At 42.9% G+C, this 19,434-nt stretch overlaps 1 protein-coding gene and 1 long non-coding RNA gene across 4 annotated transcripts in view; one reads left to right on the top strand and one right to left on the bottom strand.

Annotated features, from left to right (window-relative positions):
• The window catches only part of URB1 (URB1 ribosome biogenesis factor), a 93,481-nt gene that overhangs the window by 8,808 nt on the left and 65,239 nt on the right, over nt 1-19,434 (bottom strand). The window contains exons 27-35 of one of the 2 annotated variants that reach the window (XR_012881595.1): nt 18,297-18,407; nt 18,067-18,130; nt 14,162-14,330; nt 11,106-11,208; nt 10,523-10,683; nt 8,447-8,558; nt 8,052-8,158; nt 5,315-5,458; nt 83-642 (exon numbers count right to left, since the gene is read on the bottom strand). Coding sequence is in view for 1 of the 2 variants with exons in the window: in XM_075854536.1 (XP_075710651.1) it covers nt 533-642; nt 5,315-5,458; nt 8,052-8,158; nt 8,447-8,558; nt 10,523-10,683; nt 11,106-11,208; nt 14,162-14,330; nt 18,067-18,130; nt 18,297-18,407 (1,081 nt within the window). In the remaining variant the exon portion in view is untranslated. The remainder of the gene's footprint in view (nt 1-82; nt 643-5,314; nt 5,459-8,051; nt 8,159-8,446; nt 8,559-10,522; nt 10,684-11,105; nt 11,209-14,161; nt 14,331-18,066; nt 18,131-18,296; nt 18,408-19,434) is intronic. The other variant, XM_075854536.1, reaches the window with a different exon arrangement.
• The window catches only part of LOC142743611 (uncharacterized), a 224,616-nt gene that overhangs the window by 191,939 nt on the left and 13,243 nt on the right, over nt 1-19,434 (top strand). The window lies entirely within an intron of this gene.

Here is a 19,434-nt window from a genome sequence, read left to right as displayed (position 1 = left end):
GAAAGTGCCATGAACGTGCATGGTATACTAGACGGCCCTTCACTGGAGAAAATGTAGACCGTCTTCTACCATCTGTCCCCACCTCTGTTACACGATCGCATATCCCTGTGGAAAAGTCGAACTGCCGTGTTAAATTTCTTCAGTTGTTGTTGTCGGGTGTCGTCGTTGGCATATTCGGAAAGTTCATGACAAACGACAGACCGTCACGGGGCATGCTCCAATCAACTAGATCATGACTGGGAGATCTAGTAGTCGTGTTTGAATAGAAGTCACAGAGCAATGCATGTGCAAATTGCGCGCCAGGGTGAGAGGATTGAGAAAGTCCACCGAGCTCTGAATTTGCAGCTCCACATACAGGAATAACAGAGAAAAAAAAGTTGGAAATAGAAGTACAGGACTCAGACCACAACATAGTACAACATGGAACCGCTCAGGACACACAGGCACTTGTCTAAAAATATTATCCAAGGGAAAAGGCGCAGATCCATGTTAATATAGTTTTAAGGAGGGCAATAGTGTTCTTACAACGTACCACTTTCCTAGTATATTCTGTATCCAGGTTAGGAGGCTGTGATCTCGTATCACTTCATAAGCTGCTTTGGGGACTTTGGAGGCTTTTATAAACACATCCATGACACGGGTCTGAGAGGGAAACATAACAGATGAATCAAGACACCATAATATCAACACAAGCAAGTCATTCCACAATACAAACTTTCCTTATGATCAGAGCGAAAATGAATCATCAAACATGTCATAAGTCCCGTTAAGATTTAGAAAAAAAAACATCTCCCTAAAAAAAAATATTCCCTAAAACGGCTTCTTTTAAAGAGAATCGGTCACCAGACCGACCCCTTCAGTGAGGAACAAATATAGGATATTACACCCATTGAGCACGCGCCGTCCAAAAGCACGTGCTTATTACTTAAAGGAACAGTGTCACGGAAAAAAAATTTTTTATATCAATTTGCATTTAGTGTTTTATTATAAAATCTTTTATTTGTGTGTGTGTTTGTGTTTTACTTTTTTCTTTTTTCTAACTTTTACTTCACTATGGGGGCTGCCATGTTGTTTTTCATCTCTGTATGTGTCGATTAACGACACATACAGACATGGAATACGGCAGCTACAGTCCATAAAAGTCAATGAACGGGACCCGTTCCATTGACTTTGCTCTATGGCTTTCTACTGCGCAGACGCAGGTCAGAGTCACGCAGAGCAGCTGTTTGCAGGGAGAGAGCAGGCGCCATCTTGAAGACCGGCTGCACTGCAGGTAAGGTGTGTCTCTGCATGTCCCACTCTCTCTCTCACAGACCCCCGCTCTCGTGACCCCCGACGGCCCCCCCCTCCCGACGCCCCCCCCCCCCCTTGTGTGAAGGACACATGAAGAAACTGTACTGGGAAAGCACTGAACGATAAATCTCTAGTTGTGCTGAGACTGTTTGGGGATGTGACTAATGAACCTCTCAGTCTCAGCACAATTAGAGAGATTTATCATTCAGGGGTCTGGGAAAGCTGGGTGACCACCATTACCCCTCCTACTGGAGTGTGAGAGAGGTTCATTAGTCACATCCCCAAACACACTCCACTAGGAGGGGTAATGGTGGTCACCCAGCTTTCCCAGACCCCTGAACAATAAATCTCTCTAATTGTGCTGAGACTGAGAGGTTCATTAGTCACATCCCCAAACAGTCTCAGCAAAACTAGAGAGATTTACCGTTCAGGGGTCTGGGAAAGCTGGGTGACCACCATTACCCCTCCCACTGGAGTGTGAGAGGTTTATTAGTCACATCCCTAAACACTCCAGTATGAGGGGTAATGGTGGTCACCCAGCTTTCCCAGACGCAGATATAACCAGGAAAGGGCTGGATGGACGGGCTGAGGGTGCACTGGGTTTTTGGTGACCCCCCTCTGTCATGTGATCGGACCTAGGTTACCGGTTCATCAGACGGGGTTCATGTGACTATAAATCTGTCCATAACAAGAGACAGTGCACTCAGGACAAGCCCTGCCCTCATGCCGTAGTTGTGTGGTTCTGTCTGCAGTGATGGCGGTGGGTGGCTCTGACACCCGCCTCCCCCGTTGGGTCATCTCAGGACAGAAGGGGTGTCTGGACTGGAGACACAGCGCCGCACCTGTCCTCAGGTCGTGTCTGGTATTGCAGTTCACCTCCATTGAAGTGAATAGGACAGAGTTGTAATACCACACACGACCTGAGGACAGGTGCGGCGCCATGTTTTCCTGGACGACCCCTTTAAGACTTTTCCCGTGTGTGTGTGGCAGAGCGGAATGTGCACGGGCGCCGCTGATACTTCATAGCCGCTTATCAGCTGTTTTGAAGAATCAGCGGCGAGCGCACCCCCCCCCCCCCCCACACACACACACACAAATCCCCCAAACACGCAAAATCAAGTGTAATCAAGCGTTTATTATGTGTTTTTTTGCACGTAAAATGTGCAAAACAAAACATGTCAAATACACGGCGTGTGAACCGGTCAACTGAAAAGTCATTCACTTCACTTTCATCATTCTAAGGCCCCATGCACACGAACGTGTTTTTGCGTCCGCAATTCCCCCGCAAATCCACGGGAGAATTGCGGACCCATTCATTTCTATGGGCCCATACACACTATCCGTGTTTTCACGGGTCTCCGCATGTCCGCAAATCCGTGCCGCAGAAACTCAGGACATGTCTTATTACGGCCCGCAAATTCGATGCGGATATGCCCGTAGAAGTAAATGGGCCCGTGGAAAATGCGGGTACACCTCCGTGTGTCAACCGCAGTTTGCAGAAGTGTTGCTAGGCGACGACCGGGAATGAGTTCTGTCGTCATCCTGTTTTACCTAGGGTTTTTTTTTTTTATCCGCATTTTGCGGATTACATACGGATGAACTGCGGAGGACATTTCACGGAACACGGTCCTGGAATTTGCAGACCAGAAAAACACTACGGTCGTGTGCATGAGGCCTTAGGCTGGGTTCACACAACCTATTTTCAGGCGTAAACGAGGCGTTTTACACCTCGATTTACGCCTTAAAAGACGGCTCCAATACGTCGGCAAACATCTGCCCATTCATTTGAATGGGTTTGCCGACGTACTGTGCCGACGACCTGTAATTTTACGCGTCGCTGTCAAAAGACGGCGCGTAAAATAACAGCCTCGGCAAAGAAGTGCAGGACACTTCTTGGGACGTAATTTGAGCCGTTTTTCATTGAATTCAATGAAGAACAGCTCCAAATTACGGCCGTAATTGACGCCTCGCAAAATGCGAGTACGAGCAATTACGTCTGAAATGACGGAGCTGTTTTCTCCTGAAAACAGCTCCGTCATTTCAGACGTAAATGCAGTTAGCGTGTGCACATACCCTAAGGGTATGTTCACACACAATGTTTTCAGCTGAAAAATCGGAAGCAGAACGCCTACAAGCATCTGCCCATTGGTTTCAATGGGAAATACGGTGTTCTGTTCAGACAGGGCGCTTTTCACGTGGTCGTTTTCCAAAAACAGCACGTAAAAAGACGCCCGACCAAAATGAAGTGCACATCACTTCTTGGGACGTTTTTGGAGCCGTTTTTCATTGACTTTATAGAAAAAAGCTCCAAAAACGGCCGTTAAAAAACGCGAGTTTGATTAAAAAATGGCTGAAAATCAGGAGCGGTTTTCCCTTTGTTTAGTAAGCGTGTGAACATACACTTAGCCTTTTGGTGTGTCCTAGAACTTCTTCCAGCTGCAGAATCACACCCAATATGGCTGCCGGACACTGCTTAGCAATTTGAAGACACCTTTACCTGGCTTGTGAGAGGGGGGGTGAGGTTCCCTCCCACATTTACAGCAGCTGTGAGTCAGGTTGCTTTGCCTTATTCACCTTGCTGTAATTCTGGGAAGTGCTCCCCCTGGTGGCCAACATTGGAAAACATGTCAAATTATTATTTCATTTTTAATACTTTCCACCATACGGAAAAAAAATAAAAAATACAGCAAAAAACTTACAAAATATAATATAAATATGTAACGACACTTAAAAAAAAAGGTTTCATTTGCGACACATTCCCTTTAAAGAGTAACTAAACTTTTAAAAAACTTTTGACACGTCATAGTGAAATGTCAGAAGTTTTGATCGGTGGGGGTCCGAGCACTGATCTGAGGAAAGCCGATCAAAAATGAAGCGGCACAGAACTCACCCTAGCGCTTCTCCTGCTTTGTTTTAGCCATTGGTGGGGGTCTTTGTGCTCGAACCCCCCATTGATCAAAACATATCATATGTCAAAAGTTTTATAAAAGTTTAGTTAACCTTTAAGTTCTGTGGCTATGTGCTGCCTGTTGTCCATTAAATCCGGGAGGTGACGAAGAATACAGTGCACATTCCTGAAGGCCGTTTGGAGGGGACGACGACATTCCAGCGAGTGCAGTAGCGCCCACTGCAAAGGTGTTTGGGTGCCTTTTTATAAAAATACATCTAGTAAATAAACTTGACGGTCTTGTGTCCATGATATCCTTTAATAAATATGTTGTTATCAATGCGCTTAGCAGCAATTTAAGGAAAAAAAAGGAGGATGGGCATCAGCAAGCAAATAGTTGGAGAATTGGATTTGAAGTAAGGAGTGGACAGTTATAGGGGTTCTCTGCTTTGAACAAACTTTTTATTAGATGGATCCTTCGACAATAAATTGATCACAGCAATCATCTGTAATCTGTGAGGAAGCAGGCCGTTCAATTTTGTTGCAGCGCCACCACAGGAGAAATTAAGCATTACACTGTCCCCATTAAAATAATGGGCTATCTATGTAAAGCACAGAGCTGTTGGGTCCCCCAGAGCGAATGACTCTTTATAGCCACTCTCCCCACTGACCAATTTAAAGAGTCTCTGTCACCACATTATACGTGGCCTATCTTGTACATGAAGTGATCGGCGCTGTAATGTAGAGAACAGCAGTGTTTTTTTATTTAGAAAAACAATCATTTTTTACGGAGTTATGACCTATTTTAGATTTATGCTAATGACTTTCTTAATGACCAACTGGGCGTGTTTTACTTTTTGACCAAGTGGGCGTTGTGGAGTGAAGTGTATGACGCTGACCAATCAGCCTCATACACTTCTCTCCATTCATTTACTCTGCACATAGTGATCTTACTAGATCACGATGTGCTGTCACTTACTCACACATTAACGTTACTGAAGTGTCCTGAGAGTTAATAGACATCATGTCCAGCCGGGAGGAAGATGGCAAAGAGAAAGATTAAAATCGAGGTAGATCAGTCATTTGAGGCTTTGTTCCAATATATAAGGACAAAGAGTAAGGGAATTACATTACCTGAGAGTTCTCATCACACAGGGGACTGTTGTAATAGGACATGATGACCATAAAAATTCTCTGGTAATCGTACAGCTCGTAGCAATACTTGTCCCTCATTCCATCGCTTAATAATGAGAGGATCCATTCACGCTCCACCTTATGCTGGTCAATGGAATATGAAAGATAAAAAGATCATTTTTGTTTTTCATTTCAATCTAATTAGGTTCAAAATTCCTTGATATAGTTTTTCATAGGGGACGAAGTTCCGTGTTTTTTTTTTAATTATACAGAGCTTCAAACCTCCAGCATAAACTAGATTTAAAATATTACATTCTAGCTACCTGCCGCCACCACTAGAGGGAGCTCAGGAGCTTACTGAATACATTTAACTTAAAGTGTAGCTAAACGCTTCTGACATGTCATAGTGACGTGTCAGAAGTTCGGATTGGTGGGGCTCTGAGCACTGAGACCCCCACCAATCTCTAGAAGCAGCTGAAGCACTCGTGTGAGCACTCAGCCGCTTCCTGCCTGTTCGGCTTTTTCCAGAAATAAACGTATCGGGGTACGGACGCAATAGAAAGTCTATGAGCCCGTACTCCGATACATCGGCTTTCCGGAAAAATCCGAACAGACACAAAGCGGCTGAGCGTTCACACGGGCACTTCAGCTGCTTCATTCTAGAGATTGGTAGTGGTCTCGGTGCTCGGACCCCCACCAATCCAAACTTCTGACATGTCACTATGACATGTCAGAAGTTTGTCAAACGTTTAGCTACACTTTAATAATAACACAGTATGCAGCAAAGACCCCCAATGATCAAAACTACCGACATGTCAAAAGTTTTTTAAAAGTCTAGTTACCTCTTGAATCTATGTCTATGCAGGGATTTGGAGCTCTGTATCAAAAAAAAAAATAGAGCTCTAACCACTATAAAGATATACTAAAAAATAAATCAGCACAGAATTTAGGAGCATAAATTTAAAAAAAATAAGATAAAATGCGAAAATACAAAAATTGAATAGATAAAGAACTGCTCGTATCGTTCACACATACAGTGAAGGAAATAAGTATTTGATCCCTTGCTGATTTTGTACGTTTGCCCACTGTCAAAGACATGAACAGTCTAGAATTTTTAGGCTAGGTTCATTTTACCAGTGAGATAGATTATATAAAAAAATTAAAAAAAATCACATAGCCAAAATGATATATATTTATTTGCATTGTGCACAGAGAAATAAGTATTTGATCCCCTACCAACCATTAAGAGTTCAGCCTCCTCCAGACCAGTTACACGCTCCAAATCAACTTGGTGCCTGCATTATAGACAGCTCTTACATGATCACCTGTATAAAAGACTACTGTCCACAGACTCAATGAATCAGTCTGACTCTAACCTCTACAACATGGGCAAGACCAAAGAGCTTTCTAAGGATGTCAGGGACAAGACCATAGACCTGCACAAGGCTGGAATGGGCTACAAAACCATAAGTAAGACGCTGGGTGAGAAGGAGACAACTGTTGGTGCAATAGTAAGAAAATGGAAGACATACAAAATGACTGTCAATCGACATCGATCTGGGGCTCCATGCAAAATCTCACCTCGTGGGGTATCCTTGATCCTGAGGAAGGTGAGAGCTCAGCCGAAAACTACACGGGGGGAACTTGTTAATGATCTCAAGGCAGCTGGGACCACAGTCACCAAGAAAACCATTGGTAACACATTACACCGTAATGGATTAAAATCCTGCAGTGCCCGCAAGGTCCCCCTGCTCAAGAAGGCACGTCTGAAGTTTGCAAATGAACATCTGGATGATTCGGAGAGTGATTGGGAGAAGGTGCTGTGGTCAGATGAGACTAAAATTGAGCTCTTTGGCATTAAATCAACTCGCCGTGTCTGGAGGAAGAGAAATGCTGCCTATGACCCAAAGAACACCGTCCCCACTGTCAAGCATGGAGGTGGAAACATTATGTTTTGGGAGTGTTTCTCTGCTAAGGGCACAGGACTACTTCACCGCATCAATGGGAGAATGGATGGAGCCATGTACCATCAAATCCTGAGTGACAACCTCCTTCCCTCCACCAGGACATTAAAAATGGCTCGTGGCTGGGTCTTCCAGCACGACAATGACCCGAAACATACAGCCAAGGCAACAAAGGAGTGGCTCAAAAAGAAGCACATTAAGGTCATGGAGTGGCCTAGCCAGTCTCCAGACCTTAATCCCATCGAAAACTTATGGAGGGAGCTGAATATCCGAGTTGCCAAGAGACAGCCTCGAAATCTTAATGATTTACAGATGATCTGCAAAGAGGAGTGGGCCAAAATTCCATCAGACATGTGTGCAAACCTCATCATCAACTACAAAAAACGTCTGACTGCTGTGCTTGCCAACAAGGGTTTTGCCACCAAGTATTAAGTCTTGTTTGCCAAAGGGATCAAATACTTATTTCTTTGTGCACAATGCAAATATATATAATTATGACAATGTGATTTTTTTTTTTTTTTTTTTTATAATCTATCTCTCACTGGTAAAATTAACCTAGCCTAAAAATTCTAGACTGTTCATGTCTTTGACAGTGGGCAAACTTACAAAATCAGCAAGGGATCAAATACTTATTTCCTTCACTGTATGTATGGAAAGGTTTTCTAATCATCCCCCTCTACCCAGTCTAAAATGGCTGATAACAGGGAACAACAAACTGCATTCAACTGAATATCAAATATAATTCAAACAGCATCCCATTAACGGCAACCTACCTCTATGTCCGAGCTATAGAACAGTCTGTAGAAATCTGGAACTTTCTTCAGGTCCAAGTATTCATGAGATAACAGGAATCGGCTTGTCCTGATATACATATGCTCCTCTGTTCCAGAGACAAGAAACACTATATCAGGAAAAAGTTTATATAACAGCACCCCACCTATTACACTAGTCACCCAACTTTCCTAGCAACCTGAACTAGTTATGCAGGAATAGAGGAGCGATATATATTAATACATAACTAGGCAGAGTCACCTTTCAGGACTGTAGAAAAGCTGGGTGACAACCACGAGGGAGCTGAAACAGAAACTAAGGGTATGTTCAGTCAGGATTTTCACTAGCAGGATTCTGTCTGGATTTAGGTGTGCAATCCCCAGCACAATTATACTACCTGGTTTGAGGAGCACCTGGGCAGCTCTAGCGCCATAAAGACCCAGTGTGAACGCCAGCTTGATATTCTCCTGTCGGATGCCATTCTTTATCACTTCTAGTAGATATTGCATCTAAAACAGATGATCAGATGAAAATAGTTAAGAGAAGGCAATGAGCGGTAAAGAAAAAAAAAAAAAGAGTTCTAAGACAAAGTGAATGTCCATCCATGAACACCATTTTTTTTTCCTCATCTAAATAAATACTTTAAATTGCTGCACTGACAAATGTTTTAATATATTTTGCAACCAGAGCTTTTTCTGACACAGAGCTCCAAATCCCCTGCAAAGCCATAGAGTTAAGTGCTAAAATTCTGGCTACCTGAAATCACCACTAGGGGAAGCTTACTGCATACTGTCTGTACATTGAATGCAATAGTAAATAAGTATGCAGTAAGCTCCCTCTAGTGGTGGCTGTAAGCAGAGAGAAAATCATCTTTTAAAGAGGATCTGTCAGTATTTATGCTGCCCTGTCTAAGGGCAGCATAAAGTAGTGACAGATGCGCTGATTTCAGCAGTCTGTCACTTATTCGTTGCAGTGCAGAAGTTTACAAGAACTTACATCTTAGCTGCTGATGGATAGCTTTTTCCCTAATAGGGAAAAATCTGTCAATCAGGGGTTAGAGGGCAGGGGTGGGCGGTGCGAGCATGAATATCATTGGACTCATCGCCTGCAGATAAGATGTAATTTCTCCTAAACTACTACAAATAAGTGACATACACACATATAAAAATATATATATATATATATATATATATATATATATACATATTTATTTATTAATAAATTAGCACAGAATTTGACCCAAAAACAGCATGATAAAAGGTGAACATTTACTTTAAAATGTAGAGAAAGGGTCCTTGTACACAGCTCGGCATGTTTGCTGTTTTCACAGGGAAGGTATTATCAGTAATGTATAGGGACGAGCACTCATTACTACGATCGCTCGTCCCCATACAATTCCATCATGTCGGCAGCACATCTCCCTGTTTACACAGGAAAATGGGCTGCAGACAACGATATTTGCTGCACGAAAATGTGCTGCATAATAGATGCGATCAGCCGATGAATGAGCTGATCGTTGCCCTGTTTACACAGAGTAATGATTGGGATTTGGCTCATGTAAAAGGGCCTTAAAGAGGCTCTGTCACCAGATTATAAGTGCCCTATATGGTACATGATGTGATCGGTGCTGTAATGTAGATAAATAACAGCAGTGTTTTTTATTTAGAAAAACGATCATTTTTGACAGAGTTATGACCTATATTAACTTTATGCTAATGACTTTCTTAATGGACAACTGGCCGTGTTATACTTTTTGACCAAGTGGGCGTTGTGGAGAGAAGTGTATGACGCTGACCAATCAGTGACCAATCAGCCTCATACACTTCTCTCAATTCATTTACACAGCACATAGTGATCTTACTAGATCACTATGTGCAGCCACATACACACACATTAACGTTACTCAAGTGTCCTGACAGTGAATAGAAATCACTACCATCCAGGACGTGATGTCTATTCAGAATCCTGACACTTCGGTAACGTTTGTTTGAGATTTACAGCAAAACAAGCGTAATCTCGTGAGATTAAGCTGTAAACTGTCATTTAAAACGAGTTTACGCTGGCCTTGCTGTAAATCTCACACAAACGTTACCGAACTGTCAGGACACTTGAGTAACGTTAATATGTGTGTATGTGGCTGCACATAGTGATCTAGTAAGATGACTATATGCCGTGTAAATGAATGGAGAGAAGTGTATGACACTGATTGGTCGCTGATTGGTCAGCGTCATAAACTTCTCTCCAGAACGCCCACTTGGTCAAAAAGTAAAACACGCCGAGTTGTCTATTAAGAAACTCATTAGCATAAAGCGAAAATAGGTCATAACTTGGTGAAAAATGATCGTTTTTCTAAATAAAAAACACTGCTGTAATCTACATTACAGCGCCGATCACATCATGTACAATATAGGCCACTTATAATGTGGTGACAGAGCCCCTTTAAGAAGAATGTCCGGCAGATTTCAGTCCTCACCTGCTTCTTATCTCTGAAACGTGCCCCTTCCATGTGAGAGACAAAGGAGCCCAGGATGTGATAAGCGGCGGCTCTCATGTTGTAATCGTAACTACTGAGTGCAGCAAGTGTGAGTCCCAGTGCATTCATTTCCACAAACTTCAGACAGTCCACTACTAGTTCTGCAGAAGACAGACAGAAATTGTCAGAAACAGACAAGGCAACAGCAATAAATGGCAGTAATACTCAGACTATATGGATTACATAAAAATGTTCCCATTGGATTTATTGGAAATTCTTTCCTTCTCAATCAAGATTTTCTCCATAGAAATGAATGGAGCGGTGCTCAAGCATGCGCACTACCGCTCCATTCCTATGGGTCCCAGAGAAACGGCAAGGTAAGCCCGTTCTCGTAATTGGTGGGGGTCCCAGCGTTCAGAGCCACACCGATCAGAAATTTAGCGCCGTTCCTTTAGATAGATGATAAATAATGATTAAGGGAAAACCCCTTTAATAGTCCCCATAAAGGCCCAGAAGCCGTCATCTAGGGTTGAATGTGGTACAATATATTTCACTCTAGGATAATCTGTATGTGACAAGTTACCTGGTCTGAGCAGCTCACTGAAAAGTGGCAATAAGAAGCAAGGATCATAGATCGTGTGTAAATCTTGTATTGCCTGATCTTCATACACAATGTTCATCCCAGGCTAAAATGTAGTAAAGAAGAAAAGAAAAAAGTATAACTAATAATGATAAAAGTATAAAACAGACAGCAAGAACTATCCCGAGTCAGGTTGACATACCGACACAGAAATCCGTCACTTCCTTGCCCCAATTTAGTGGCAGCGGCGGTGAAAAAAAATACCAAAATGTGACTTGACCACACCATCTACACATACCCTAATAAGAGACTCCATTCAATTATGGCACCTGAAGGATTTCCTTACAGCGGTTGTCGAATCTGGAAAACCCCTTTTCTAATTAATGGGTAACCCAGTGATCCGTGTTACAGCTGCGGGTGAACGTGCCGCCATGTAATACTGTGGTGTTTGTAGTGGCGCTCCGCTCTGGCTAATAGAATGGGATCCTAAGCAGGGGAGCCCTTACTATTACCTCAATAGGGCATCCGGACAAGGGCTCTCCTAATGTGAGGACCCCTTTAAAATAGGCAATTCGTTTGCACGTACATTTTTCCCCAGAAGTTGTAAAATATGCGCCATTTAAAAGAGGGATATTATGATAACAAGTCCCCTTTAAGAAATTATTTTTTTTTTCTTTTTTTACATATCATAAATTTGCTTAAAAAAAAAAAAAAAAAAAAAAAAAAAAAGGAAAGGCAGTAGTGTATACAGTACATCAGGAACGCTGCACCAGTACATAGGTCAGTGGCGACGCTTAGGACCCTTGCAAGCTACAAGGAAGGTTACGACAAGCGTTAAAGATAATAACCGAGCGATGTCTCAACATAAATTCCAGTAAAATGAATTGACCTTCATTATAATAAACGCACATTAGTGTGCCGGCAAAAAAATAATAAAAAAATAAAATAAAAATAAAGGGGTATTTCCATCTTACGCATTTATGGCACATCCACAGTATATGTCAAACACAGGTGATTGCTGCGGGTCCCGCCTATGGAAGAACGAGGGTCCCATGACCCTGTGCGGAGCTTTTCCCATTAAAGCAGCGCTCAGCACTTTTAATAACTGCCCTGAATTCAATGGGCAAAGCGGCCGCACCGAATCACACCTATCCTGTATTTATGGAATAGATCCTGTGTAAGATGGGATTAACCATTTGATAAAGAACACCACCAACTTTTTCTATTATCAATCTGGATTACATTCTGAAACTGCGTAATAGCAGTCGGCAACTGTTCCCTGGTATCAGCCATTTCAGTCCATACAGAAACCAATTATAGTGTTTTTTAACAGGATAATAAGCTTTAGGATCAGTGGCCCTTTTACAATAAATACGCTCCCAATAACGAGACGGCAAATGGGATTGGAGAAGCACATAGTCTAATATTGTGTGCCGCAAAATGAACATCTCAACACCCACAGGAGTGAAAAGAAAAGAAGCAGATTCTCTTATCTCATTGGACGTTTATACTCTTGGGTCAGTAACGCGTTTCGCACCAGTTCAAACACTTATAATCTGTATGTATTTCACATCCCCTGTGCCCACGCGGCTCAGCTTCATCAGAAAGCCCTGATCTTTGTGACATGTTCTCATATGACTTCGTATTTGACAATTAATGAGCCAATGATTGCTGAATCGCTACATGACTCAGCCACTTCCCAACCGACTGTGATCCTGACCCTGACCCCCGTGCCGCTAGATAAAGAGGGCGCCATTATTTATAGAACATTTTATCATAACGCTAAAGCAACATCTGAGACATGAAGAAAAAGCGAGCTTGTATGGTACGCAGATAGAAACTTTTAAAGGAGACCCGCCACTATTCTCTCCATATGAAGATGACATAGGGAAATCTGCTGGTCCTATTTTCAGGCTCAGGTCCCGTCTTTATTTAAACAAGTTGTCCAGTCCAAAAAAATGGATGGCCTATCCTCAACATAGGCCATCAATATCTCATCGGTCAGGGTCCGACTCCCGGCAATCCTGCCGATCAACTGTTTTGAAGAGGTCACAGCGCTCGTACGATCGCTGCTTCCCCTTCAACGCCTTTACTGCTCACTGTGAATCGCCGACACATTTGCGACCGACGCTACAAGTGTGTTGCCGATTCACAGTGTGAGCAGTGAAGGGAGTGAAGGGGAAGCAGGTAAGGAACGGTCATCAATTTTTCAGGGACTGGACAACTCCTTTAAAAAAAAAAAAGACAGGAGTGGATCCCTTCAAATCTTTCCTTAGGTAAATACATGGTCAAATACGACTGTATACATGGCACATCCACACAACCAAACATGTAAAATAATAATTCTATGTGCAACCTATTAAGGCATTATACCACTAAGAAGTTGTATGGCGCCACAATACAGCCATGTGCATGAGGCCTTGTGCTTATTTTATAGGTGATCTAGTGCGGCTTCAATATTTGCCATTAGTATAAATGCATCTGCCATTAAGGAGCAACTTTTCAAACCTTGATTAAAAATCTCCTACCGTTTGGTGTATACAGTGCCTAAGCAGACCTATGTATCTCCATGGTAACAGACTTCAAATCCGGTGTGTAGTCTGATATATCAACCATGTGTTACTCCTCAGCCCCCACTTCTGTCTGTAGGTGAGCAAGAAGAGGGGCAAAGGGAGTGGAGTAACAAATAACTGTAAACTCAGACTACGCTGGGTTTTCTTTTGGTAGTCTGTAATCATGAACACACATAGGTCTGCATGGGCACTGTATACCCAAGACGGTGGAATATTTAAAATCAAGGCTAATTGCAAATTTTCTTCATTTTTTTTATTTTTTAATTTTAGAAGTATTAAAGCAAAAGTATACAATCATACCCTTTATTTATTTTTTTATTCATTATCTGCTTGTATATAATAATTACACTAAGGGAAGGTTTATCAATTGTTATCGATCTGCTATCATAGAAGAACTACAGTCACAACATACATACTCTCCCACAAAATCCTCCTGATGGGTATATATAGGATAAAATGTATAATGCTATACATAAAGCGCATTACCTCAGCAGCCAACTTTCGGTGTAGAGGGAAGTTTAGAACAGTTTTTGACATCTTTTCTCTGTCCAACAAGGTAAGAATTTCATCCATGCTCGGCTGCTGCCATAGAGATTTCCCCAAGCTCTTCCGGGTCTTGTGATGCTCCACAGCAGCTGGGCCCCACAACAGCAATCTAAGGGTTAAAAGAGGAGATGACAAAAAAACCTGTCAAACCTTTACCACACATAATAAATCGATACAATCCAGGAACCAAATATTTCCACGCAAAACATAAAACGGCATCTGGAAGGAGATGATTGGCCAAGAAGCTTCAGGGTGCTTCATTAACTTTTAAAAAAAATAAAAATAAATAGAAAAAACACAAGGGTGGATGTTCTTAATATATATCTTTATAGGGGTCAGAGCTCATTTTTTTTGTGATACAGAGCTCCAAATCCCCTGCATAGACATAGATTTAGAACATAAGTTCCTGGCTACCTGCAGCCACCACTAGGGGGAGCTTACTGCATACTGATTATACACTGAACATAATGGTCTGTCTAGAATTAGAAAAACAGGGCCCCACCTGTCCATTGGTTGTATCTGGTATTGCTACTCTGCTCTATTGTATTGAATGGGGCTATGCTGCAATACCAGACACAACCTGTAAGCCAGGTGTGGCGCTGTTTTAGAAGAAAGCACTGTTTTTCTAAACCTGGACAACCACTTTAAAGAGACTCTGTCACCAGATTATAAGTGCCCTATCTCCTACATAATGTGACCGGCGCTGTAATATAGATAACAGTGGTTTTTATTTTGAGCAAGTTATGAGAAATTTTAGATTTATGCTAATTCGTTTCTTAATGACTAATCAGCGTCATACACTTCTCATTGTTCCCGCCAGCTTCTTTCACAGCACAGCGTGATTGTTAGGCTGGGTTCACATGAGCATGTTCAGTCCGTAATGGACGGAACGTATTTCGGCCGGAAGTCCCGGACAGACCACACTGCAGGGAGCCGGGCACCTAGCATCATAGTTATGTATGACGCTAGGAGTCCCTGCCTCGCTGCAGGACAACTGTCCCGTACTGTAATCATGTTTTCAGTACGGGACAGTAGTTCCACGGAGAGGCAGGAACTCCTAGCATCGTACATAACTATGATGGTAGGAGCCCGACTCCCTGCAGAGTGGTTAGTCCGGGATTTGCGGCCGAAATACGTTCCATCCATTACGGACAGAACATGCTTGTGCAGTGAAAGAATCTGGGCTGGAACAATGAGAAGTGTATGACACTGATTGGTCACTGATTGGTCAGCCTCATACACTTCTCTTTACAACGCCCAGTTGGTAAAAAGTAAAACACGCCCAGTTGGTCATTAAGAAACGAATTAGCATAAGGCTAAAATTGCTCATAACTTGCTCAAAAGTGATAGTTTTTCAAAATAAAAACCACTGTTATCTACATTACAGCGCCGATCAGATTATGTAGGACATAGGACACTTATAATCTGGTGACAGAGCCTCTTTAATAACAAACCAACATGCAATAAGCTCCTAAACACTCTCTAGCGGCAGCTTCAGTTAACCGGAAAGTTGTGTTTTATACCGATGTATAATGGTGATTTGGAACTCAATAATCAGAAAAACGATATTAACATCATATTATATTAAAAAAAAGAAATTTGGACCTAAAAATTACCCGATGTTAAAAGGTGGAAATTCGCTTTAACTTCTTCCTGACCGCCCACTGTCGTCAGGCGGTGCAGGTCCCGAGCCTACAATGACGTCTTTTGGCGTCGCTGCAGATGAAGCTGATGAGCGCTCGTGTGAGCGCTCATCCTCTAAGCAGGAGCTGTAACTAACAGCTCCTGATCTCAGAGCAGCCTCCTGAACACAGTTGGGGTCAGCAAACATTCGGACCCCAGCTGTTTAACCCTTTGATTACCGCGGTCCGTGATCAAAGGGAATTCCCCTCTTTGATTGCATCACCGGGATTCCGGTGATGCGATCAAACACCGGGGAATCCCTTTACAGTCAGCCCTCGGGACCTAGAAAGGACCCCAGGGCTGTCTGTTCCGTTTGCCTGCTGTTCGGGCACACTATGTGCTGCCCGATCAGCAGCCTGTGTCATAGAGACACAGTGTAATGTATTAGCATACAGGAGTATGCTAATACATTACATGAAAAAAAAAAAAAAAAGAGTTACAAATAAAGTTATCCCTTATTGGGATTAAAAAAAAAGTAACAAAAAAAGAAATAATAAAAAGTCCCAAAAAGAGTCTTTATTTTGCATAAAATATATTTTATTGCCCCTACACTAAACAAAAAACCTACACATATTAGATATCTACACGACCGTAATAACCTGAAGAATTAATCTAATGGGTTATTTAGCGTAAAACCTGAATAGGATAAAAAATAAACAAGAAAAACGATGCCGAGAATCACTTTTTCCTATAGTCACGCCGTAAAAAAACAATTTTTTACCCCCAAACTGTGGGGGGAAAAAATACTATTTCTCTCGCATAAAACAAGGCCTCATACAGCCACGTCAATGGAAAAATGAAAAAGTTATGGCTGCTGAAAGGCAGAGAGGCAAAAACAGAAAAATTGAGCTGGTCATTAAGGTCTTTTCAGGCCCGGTCATTAAGGGGTTAAGAGGTGTAGAAACTTCCAGTCCCCAAATTAGAGGACAGAGGGAATATTCAGTGGTTGGAGACGACTTACATAAAGAAACTAGTGGCTGCATCTATTACAGGGTCTGTCTGGTGACTCCTTTACATATTGACTGTGCTGCATTGTATATACAGTAAGTAAAGAGTTGAAGTGTGATCAGATGCAATGCAATTGTAATTTTATTCAATATCTATGACAATACAATCTGTGAAATGACAAGAAACTAATATCATCCGACTGTTGGTTCCCGACCTGAGAATATATTAAGTAAATCAATATAATAACACCCGCTGCTGCCTGTGGTTTCCCGGTCAGCAGACTAGAGGCACAGCCTGAGCCCGCGATACTTTGGGATCTGTATACATTACACTGATATAACAATTTGTATAGTACAATAGTTCTCCCTACAGTTATTACATAATCAGGATTGCCCATCACCCCCTCTGCATTGGCCTTATATAATATTCTTACATGTCAGAGAGATCGTTGGGACTCCGAGACACCAAGGCTCAGGTGTAAAGCTGGTCATACACATTAGATAGCGGTCGGCCTAACAATCACAGGCTCCCATACACATTAAATGGTCGACATCTTGTGGTGTTACTAGGGGCAGGGCGGGACATATCGCCGCTGCAGCCAGTTCAGCTGCACAGGGGCCCGAAGGGGGTGGGAGCCTCTCAGCTGCCCCTAAATGATGTGCGCATCGGCATGGCCATGAGACAGACGGAGGGGGGGACCCCTTCCCTGACTGTGCACTTTCGGCATCTCACAGATCGGGCCCCCTTCCTTCACATATGCCATCAATAACATGTTAAGGAAAGGGGCCCAATCTGTGAGTTGCTGAATATGCACAGGATGGGGTCCCCCCTCCGTCTGCTGCGCGGCTGTGTAGATCTATTGCTTAGAAAACTTATTAGGAGGGGAGGGGCCTGGTGGGGCTTGCTCTGTCTGGTGGTCTTTGTCACCTAGTAACCAGCGTCACTGTCAGATGAAGTGCAACATCTGACAGTGACGCTCACTAGGTGACTAAGACCACCAGCTAGAGTTCGCCACACACAGCAAGCATCACTATCCTCAGACCAGTTATTGATCCGGGATGGCGGCGCTGCTGAAATTATGCCTAATACTGGTTGGCTGAGCCTCTCAGCCAATCAGTGTTAGGGTGCTTCTTGATCCGCCCCCTGAGCCTGCCGATGCTTTTACTGTGTGGTGTGTGTGCGGAGCGTCGTGAAGGGGACGGACTGAAAATTACCTGAAGTCAGTGAGGCTTAGATTATTCTGCTCATAGGCCTGCAGCAGGAACACGATTTTCTGGTCTGAAATAAAACAATCAATTCGCGGTTAGGTATCAATATAGACGGATATAAATGTGAATTTATTACCCTGGATCATGAAAATATTCACAGAAAGCCCAACATATTTAATAACTATATCAGCAGTAGGATTTGTACCCATGAATATAGTGTCACATTTTGACCTTACCTGTTACACTGAGGGTGGCTCCGTACGCCCCAAGCATAGCAGCAAAATGGTTTCGGTCACAAACGGACGGGCACTTATTGACGATGCTCCTCAATAGGTCGGCCAAGCTTTCTGAAAGGTAAAACACTTGTTATAATCCTACTCAATGCACTACTCATAGGCAAGGCTTTTGCGTGCCATTAAGGCCACTAGCTCCGAGTTGTATGGAAAAGTAACGTTGTACCCAGTCTATGAGGCCATACTGTATCGCCATAAGCCTGACTTCAAACGGGGGGCATACAGTTGTTTTTTTTCTGCTGGATTCGTACGGAGACGCTATAAAGGCGGCACACAGATTGCCAACGGTTCATAGTAAGGAGCTGCAGGGACTACGAATGTATGACACTTTATTCTGACAGCATCTAAGGAACTGTGCAAGGGACCCAAATCAATAGAATTGTAATCGACAATGATCGTTACAATCATATAAGAATTGAATCGAATAAAAGTGTATTGTCTGGGAGTTCCTATTGTGGTGGGTGATCTGTGACTGCAGCTTATATACCGTGCCTACAGGGAGTGCCAGGAAAGCTGCCACAGAATACACATTACCCCTGTAATTTAAGCCATTAAAATAAATGGCAACCATTTAAAAAAAAAAAAAAATGATGGCGCCAAGACTTCCCCACTCTATGAAGTCCAGGTGACCGGAATTTTCCCGATCGAACAACCGCTTGAAAAACGATCTGTCACTTGACAAACTCCAGCTGACATTTCAGTAAGGCCTAGTTCACACTGAGATTTTTTGCAGCAGTTTTTGACGCAGAAACCACATTATAAACGGCAACTGATTTCAATGGGAGGCGTTTTTTTACCGCAAGCGGAAAAGAACGCTCGCGGGAAAAAAAAAGCGTCATGCCCTTTCATCAGGCGTTTCCACCTCGGACCTCCTATTCACATCAATGAGGGGTAGAGAAAGCTGTTTTCACAGTGTTTTTTGCTCGCGGCGCTCAATGGCCACGGCCGAAAAACACGGCAAAGAGAGCGCAGGCAGGTCAAATATCTGCCTCGAAATACTGGATGACAGATTATTCTACCTGCAAAAAACTGTGTGAACAGGGCCTTAGATTGCCGACACCTCACAGATTCTGGCGCCTAT

The sequence above is a fragment of the Rhinoderma darwinii genome, chromosome 2, assembly GCF_050947455.1.
Source record: "Rhinoderma darwinii isolate aRhiDar2 chromosome 2, aRhiDar2.hap1, whole genome shotgun sequence".
NCBI classification, from domain to species: Eukaryota; Metazoa; Chordata; class Amphibia; order Anura; family Rhinodermatidae; genus Rhinoderma; species Rhinoderma darwinii.
Note: the sequence above shows the minus strand (reverse complement) of the source record. Positions and strands in the feature narration are given on the sequence as shown.